This window comes from Brachyhypopomus gauderio, chromosome 7, assembly GCF_052324685.1.
Source record: "Brachyhypopomus gauderio isolate BG-103 chromosome 7, BGAUD_0.2, whole genome shotgun sequence".
NCBI classification, from domain to species: Eukaryota; Metazoa; Chordata; class Actinopteri; order Gymnotiformes; family Hypopomidae; genus Brachyhypopomus; species Brachyhypopomus gauderio.
In genome coordinates, this window is record NC_135217.1 from 5,438,120 (window position 1) to 5,445,803 (window position 7,684).

Sequence of the window (7,684 nt, forward strand, 5' to 3'; positions counted from 1 at the left end):
TGCCCTGTTGGACAACAGCACCAGTGGCGGTCGTTGTTAACCCGGGCCTCAACCGACCCGGTATGGAATTTCTGTTTTTGATCCGCATCATTTGATTTGGCGCAGTTTTTACACCGGATGCCCTTCCTGACGCAACCCTCCCTATTTATCCGGGCTTGGGACCGGCACTAAAATACACTGGTGTGTGCACCCTAGTGGTTAGGTTATTCTTTATAGTCTATGTTGAGACTTATTCTAGATCTGGTAAACCACTCCAATTGTAGTGTGATTACATTTTTTGCACAGAATTTACTGTTGTACTATATTTGTACTACATAACCGAAGACAAAATAAGAGTTTGCTTGATCTCTTTAAGATAACTCGTTTCCTGTTTGATGGCGGGACACGTGGGGACATACAGTCACGTGACACATCGACGGCAAAAGAGGAGGGACAAGAAACAAAAATATTGCAGCCCGTCTGTCTCGCCAGATTCGAGTCTGCAACAGTCTAGGCAGACGGATCTCTGGATTTATAATATATTAATTTGGGGGCGTTTAACGCTTATCTGTGAATGCATATCCGTCGGTAAATATATGACACAAAGGTGAGTGAGCATGAAACCGGACACGACGAGAAGCATTTTAAATGAAACGAGAAACATTTAAATCTAACATTTTAAATGCTGTATTAAACGCGTGTTTAATCCGCCAACTGTGTTGCGTGTCGGTGGAGAAAGGCGGAGCAGGGAGGCTGGATTAGGCTGGATTAGGGCGCACGCAGCTTTAATCCCGTCATGTTGGTGCCCACTTCAATCTGACGTGGCGTATACTGGCCGCCACTGCAGCCTCCTTTAGCGAACCCGTGGTGATTTATTATGCCTATTAAAACATACGTGTACAGTTGTCAAACATCAGCGTGTAGTTGTTATTTTCAGCGCTTGAGCAGCTATCTGGCGTTGGCTAAAACTGGGTTTGACGGCGTGCGAGTCACTTTCCCAGCCGGGCAGCAGAATTCAGTGTTTTCAGTGGGTTTTCATAATCCACGGTGTAATCCACTACCCGAGAGGGGCAGAAGTGCTCGTTTTATAATCCCTAGATAATCCGCGTATGTGTCTTTTCTTTTTAAACAGACCAGAGATGTGTGAGGAATATCGGTCCTAAAAGCGGGGAACCCAACCAGGTAAGATGGAATAACAGCAAGTCTAGAATTCGGATGAATGCTGAAGTGAATTAAATAAAAACAAACACACAAATGATTGATTTCTCGCGAATATTGTTGCTCCCAGTTGGCATGAGCAGCGACCTGAACGTGCCCGTGGGCTCGTCGGCCGCCGGCGTGTCCGACAGGCTGCAGGATGGAGGAGGGATGGACTACCGGGACTGGGTGCGCCGGAGCTACCTGGAGCTCGTCACCTCCAACCACCACTCCGCGCAGGCGCTGTCGTGGAGGAAGCTCTACCTGAGCAGGGCCAAGCTCAAAGCGTCCAGCCGCACCTCAGCCTTGCTCTCTGGTTTCGCCATGGTGAGTGAAATAGCCGGATTGATCGGTTTGAATGCGAGTGTCGAGTGTCGTTGAGGAGGGCTACTCTTTGCTGTTCCTCCAGGTGGCCATGGTGGAGGTCCAGTTGGAAATGCAGTACAGCTACCCACGTCTGCTTCTCATCGCCTTCAGCGTGTGCACGACCGTGCTGGTGGCCGTGCACCTGTTTGCTCTGCTCATCAGCACCTGCATCCTGCCCAACGTGGAGGCCGTCAGCAACATCCACAACCTCAACTCGGTGTCCGAGTCTCCCCACGAGCGCATGCACCACTACATCGAGCTGGCGTGGGGCTTCTCCACCGCCCTGGGTATCCTGCTCTTCCTGGCCGAGGTGGTGCTCCTCTGCTGGATCAAGTTCCTGCCCGTGGACTCCGGGACCGTCCCCAGGGCCCCGAACTGCACGGGCCCCCAGCCGCAGCCGTCGTGTCCTCAGCCGGCGGGCCACAGCGGCTGGCAGGCCGCACTGGCGTCCACCATCATCATGGTGCCCGTGGGGCTGATCTTCGTGGTGTTCACCATCCACTTCTACCGCTCGCTGGTGCGCCACAAGACAGAGCGCCACCACCAGGAGATCGAGGAACTGCACAAGATCAAGGTTCAGCTGGACGGCCACGAGAGAGGACTGCAGGCCGTGTGAGGGCCGTAGAGTTCTGGCCCGCCTGTTTGATCTCGGTGGGTTTTGTGGCGTCGTTTTTGTCATGCCTTTAAGCGCCTTGGTTCACAGCCTTTGACGTCTGCTCCTCACGGGAAGCCGATTCCCCTGCGTGCATTTTGTATGCGGTATATGCCTCATGTTTGACAGCATTTATGTAATACAGTGGCTTTGACTCTGGTTTATTAGGCTTTCTTAGAAAGATGCGAGAGATGGGACATAACAGGTGAAAATGGCATGTTTACAGAATTTCATATGAAGGGCTATTACACTTCCCTTTATTTTTGACTTTATACTGTCTTCAACCACCACAGTAGAGAGGAGCTCACCTGTATTTAGTCTTCTTTCTTCTCTTTGGAGTTGGTTAGTTGTTGAGTGAGGCGTATCAGTGTGCCAAAATTCATAATTGACAAATGATGGCAAGAACGCGGTAGTCTTGGTTACCTTAAATAACTACTTGGGCTCACTGCCATAGTAACTGAGTCAGATATTCAATGCTTCTACATCACAGGTGTATGGCCCACGAGCTTCCACTTGATGGTGAAATTAAATAGTTAAATTCTTTACATAATTACCTAAGCTTTTTGGCCATTTCTTCCATTGAGGAGTCAAGACGCATCTGACACATGGATTGTATACAACCTTATGAATGATCTCTGTTACAGTCTGTGTTTGTTCTTTGTATGACTTTTAAAGCACCATTTAATATGATGGCAGAAAATGTCTTAATGCTTTTTCCTGAAATGGTCAATTACTGATTCAGTTGTATTGAAGTGCACTCTTGATATTTATAGGTCATGTTAAGCCTTGGGGAGCCAAAGTTAACATACTAATGTTTTCAAGCACAAAGCAGAAGACGAATCAAGTTTTCTTTCCGTCGTATTTCAAGAGGACACAAGAGGTTCTTCCTTCTTTTACAGTGCATGCGTTCAGGATATGTTGGGCCAAACTTTACTCGGTCTGTCAGTGTATGGAAATCCCAAAACTTTAAATGGGCTGAATTACACCTACTGCAGAGGTGCAGGGATTAATTGCATGTTGATTTAAACTGAATCTAATGGATCTGCTTAGTGAACCGTAGAACAGGGTGATTTGAGTAGGCAGAGTTCTCCACAGCTCCTCATGGTTCCCCTAAACCTTTTGAAGAAACACATCATTTGTAACGTTTCTGGAAAAAGGAAGATGTGAGGACGGCACACCAAAAAATAAAAATAAATAATAAAAAAATGGACCAAGAACTGTGCCTGCGTTATTGTAAAGACACACACAAGCGCATTTGTGGTACCGAGCAAAGAACTAATTTCATTTCAAATGTATAAATGATGGTTTGGGGGTTTAGTGTGCTATTTCATGAAGTATAATTGTCACATTATGAATTATTGACATATTTCCAATTCCAACCATTAGGTGTTTTTGAAAAGCGGGGGTTGGACAGTTGTAGTCATGGTGACCAATTATATCATGCTTCGTGAAATACTTATTAGGTTCATAAAACTTAATCAGATGCTGATCTGGGGTAAGTTTTCACATTTCCCGGCCCAGTGGTTATTAGGACACCGGAGACTTGTTTGAAGATGGGCACTGCTCACTGTAGTATGTAGTGCTGAATGCATTTCTGTGGCGTTGTTGTTGTTGCCTGACAGTGTTCATACTCAAAGCCACTTAGTGTAGCAGCCAAAGAGGAAACTTTGACCAAAAATAACTACAAATTAATAAGTCTTATCCACACTATTTGTCTCAAAATGCCTTTGAGGAGACTGTGCGTTTTTGTAACAATACTCTCTTTCAGTGTGCCACATTACATTGTGACAACACAAGGAAACAAGGGGTGTCTTGTGAGAGCAGCCATATTGTATTCTACGGCACAATATGTAACCAACTATTATGGGAACGTCTGTCCTGTGGAGTGGCATGTCTGTTTCATATACCTTCTGTGTACTTATGTTAATTTATGTCAAATAAACACAAGATTTTGTTCATTTTCAAGCCTTCAATCTTAATTTTTTTAATATGCTAAATTTCTGTATTGTATAGACTTGTATTGTAGCCTGATTTTTATGTGGACAAGACTGTGTGCGCATATCTTGTTTTACTCAAACAGTTAAAAGTATTTCCATTGTCAGTGTGGCTGATCTTGAGTGGAGGGGTTTCCCAGGAGGTCTGGGCCCGGAGGACGTGGTACGGAAGCAGGCTGATCCTGGCCGGGTTTTGCAGCGAATGAGGCATGTCCTGTACAAAAGGGCAGCTGGTGCTGCTGGAAGACTGGCGCTTGCTATGCACAAAAAAACCCCGTCTCCTTGGAGACCGTACCACCCGCCTGGCTTTGTGGCTACATCTGTGACTCAGTTTCTGGATTTGTGATGGATTGACGTTCTCCCAAAAGCCCGGGAACATCTGCACCGGTGCTGGAGTGACGAGACTCCTTACACCAGCGAGGCAGGCGCCCTAGCATGATTTGTTCTTCGGTGGCCAACACTCACGTCCTGCATTTGTTTATGTGGGCTTCTTGTTTGGGCCAAGCAATCTGCTTTGCAATGCAAAGGGAAGAAAATGAGGATGAACCTGGTGGTTGTCCAGAGTTGCAGCTTTGATTAACTGCAGCAGTGAGCCATATCACTTTGTTCATATCTTGTTTTTAAAATGTTATCGGCATTAACCCACTGGAATGCACTAACATTTCTTCTTCATTCCTGGCAGTGGGAGTGTTGTACAAACATGGGTTGTACTGGACAGGCTCTTCAGGGACCTAGCAACAAACCTCAGGATGTGGCCCGTCATGGATATGGGAATTGAGTTTTGATACTATATTTAGGCTAGAACTGATACTGGTTATGCATATCCCATAATTGGACTTCTTGTGACATTTCTGTATTGTGCGCATTCTTTCCCATCTCCGAGTAGACGTTCTGCTTGTGTTTTCAGTAGGAGTGCCTAAAGGGAGTTTCTTTTCCAGTTTTCTCTTGAATGCCTCCTAACAGCAGAAGCACGTGTCTTTGTAAATTTCCCATGAGTGATTAGTTCAGTTTGTGTTTTGGTGGGGCCCAAATCTTAACAAATGAGAGGGAGAACAACGGATATAAGATTCTATCTCTAAATGCTCAACTGTGTGTATTGATAGAACAGTAAGTTATCTACAACTACAAAACAAGACAAGGCCCATTTTCCCATTTTGAACTGCCTCATCTTGTCTTACCTCTTGTACTGTGATGCTTTAGGGATAGAGATGCATTTACAGATTTCAGTAGCACCTGAAAATAGAGCTGGAACTATAACTGCAGGCTGGGGAGGCGGGGTTTGCAAGGTCATGGGTCACACCCATATTTTTTCCATTGTGCTTCCAACGCTTGCTCAGACAGAGGGCTGAACACTGGGCCTCCATTGGAGAGGCATTGTTACCCACTACATTATACCAACCAATCAACTAACACCTTATAACAGTGTTCCAGAACAATCTTCTATAATACATTAATAAAACTTTACCCAACACATGGCAACACACATTCACTAGAAACTGACTGCTTCCTCTTCCGAATTTATTTCCAACCCCAATCTTGTACTTGCAAGACGCGAAGGGTAGCACAGTTCCAAAAAGGCAAAGCTACTGACCCTTCTTTGAACACTAGTACAAACCAGAGGCATTTAAAATATCCCGTGTTCTTGAGCAAATGTTACGGGCATGTAATGGCACAGTGTACCTGAACACCTTAAAACGAATACAAGTGACCCTGCTGTTTGTCAACAGAAGCCATAAACACCTTAAATCAAAGAACATCACACCATCCTCTGCAGATAATTCTCTCATAAGTACATAAAACGTCCACTCCACTTCTGAAATGCCCCAAGGCCTGTGTGATCTACCCCTCTGGGGAGTATATCTTAATAAGGTGCTGTAACTCAGAGGGGTAACCTGTTAAGGGACACCTGTGGTTGGCCTTGACGTACGTGTAAATGCACCGGTAACAGAACACGTAGCCCGAGGTGGCAAGGGCCGTGTCGTTGGCACGCACTCTCCTGCACACTGGGCAGACTTTGCCGCACAAGAGCGAGTCGTCCCGGTCCACCAAGTGAACGGGCGGAGGGGGCGTGGGGAGGGAGGTGAGGGACTTGATGGTGCTCTGGTTGTCTGCGGAGTACCACCACTCAAGAAACTGCAGGAAGAACACTCCCAGAGAAAGGCCAGTGGAGAGGGAAACTGCCACCCCACCGACCACGGTGGACAACGCCTGCCGCACCTTCTCCCCAACGCTGAGGAAGGAAGAACAGCATTTATGGATTTTCAGTCATGAACGTGAAGTGGTATAACTGCATTTACAAGTTAGGGCGTTGAAATGATCCAAAGTCTGTTTCTCACCTCTGGCTGGGGCTCAGAGCAGGTCCTGATGGCTTGAGGTCCAAGCTGCGAATGTCATGGGCTGTGAGATAGGACAATTTAACGCCTGCCAGCCACAGCAGGGGAGAATGCGTGCGCGTCTTGCCAAAAATGTACAGAAGCTGATGGCAAAAAGTCCAGCCCTCCCATGCCATGCACGCATAAGGATAGGCTGCTAGAAACGCCCTGTACATCTTCTGCGCAAGGGACTGGGGCAGCCGTATGGAGAAATCGTCCTCGTCCCTCTGGCGAGCGAAGACTTTCTCCAGTTTGGCGCGCAGGTACGGGAGAAGCGCTAGGAGAAGCAACGAGCGCAAATGCTGCTTGCGGGGAAGGCCACGGTGGGCCGGTCGTGCGCTATCCGGCCCCACGCGCTTCAGGCCGTAGAAGTTTTCGGAAAAAGAGGCGCTGGTGCGCGAGAGGAAATGATGTTGTAGCAGCAGGTCTAGGACGACGTAGATCTCATCAAAGTTCCTCCAGAGGATCCCATAACGAGCAGGATTCGATTCAGCTAGGGTCTGTGGATACAGAACGGCAATGAACCAATGCCTTAAATTACACTAAAGAAATTAGGTTCCGCAACTTATACGGGATATTATTTCATTGTATTAGAACTTGTTGTATTGTAACCATAACCTTATTAGTTCCTTGTTACATCCCTTATTATAATAATGTATCATAGTTAACTAACCTATATGCATTAATACTGTGTTTTAATACTGTGATTAGAAGGGCCTGCAGACTTACTTTAATGGCGTGCTGCAGTGCAGGTTTGACCGCACTCATCAACGAATCCTGAGCTAAAACCTCAAAAATTGAAGGCCTGTCTTCAGCAGCTGCTGTGGTCAGATGTGCACCTCGTTCAGCCATTGCGGTGTATTCACCCAAATCAGTGCTCAACTTAGTTATACAGCTTTAACTATGTAACTAGCTATAGCATGTAGCTAACAAGCACATTCTGTTAAAATAAAAAATATTAGCTATGAACTAATATTTTTTTTACCATCCTGCACATTAAGCCTGTATATATAACGTACCATAATTGCAAAAGCAAAATAAAGTGATATATTTCTAAACTCTCACGGCCTCTTCCATCCCGCCCCAGTCCGGTGCAACACCGTAACCGGTCCGTGCTTCAACTT

The 7,684-nt window shown here is 46.3% G+C and overlaps 2 protein-coding genes across 2 annotated transcripts; one reads left to right on the forward strand and one right to left on the reverse strand.

The window, feature by feature from the left end:
• Positions 1-428: 428 nt before the first annotated feature.
• orai2 (ORAI calcium release-activated calcium modulator 2) lies at positions 429-4,152 on the forward strand. Its single transcript, XM_077011136.1, has 4 exons — positions 429-586; positions 1,112-1,161; positions 1,268-1,503; positions 1,586-4,152. Exons 3-4 carry the CDS (start codon positions 1,273-1,275, stop codon positions 2,156-2,158), a joined length of 804 nt encoding a protein of 267 aa, XP_076867251.1. The 5' UTR covers positions 429-586; positions 1,112-1,161; positions 1,268-1,272; the 3' UTR covers positions 2,159-4,152.
• Positions 4,153-5,692: 1,540 nt separating this feature from the next.
• pex12 (peroxisomal biogenesis factor 12) lies at positions 5,693-7,670 on the reverse strand. The gene is made up of 3 exons (XM_077011141.1): positions 7,290-7,670; positions 6,525-7,060; positions 5,693-6,418 (listed from the first exon to the last, which is right to left on the reverse strand). Exons 1-3 carry the CDS (start codon positions 7,410-7,412, stop codon positions 6,028-6,030), a joined length of 1,050 nt encoding a protein of 349 aa, XP_076867256.1. The 5' UTR covers positions 7,413-7,670; the 3' UTR covers positions 5,693-6,027.
• Positions 7,671-7,684: the final 14 nt, after the last annotated feature.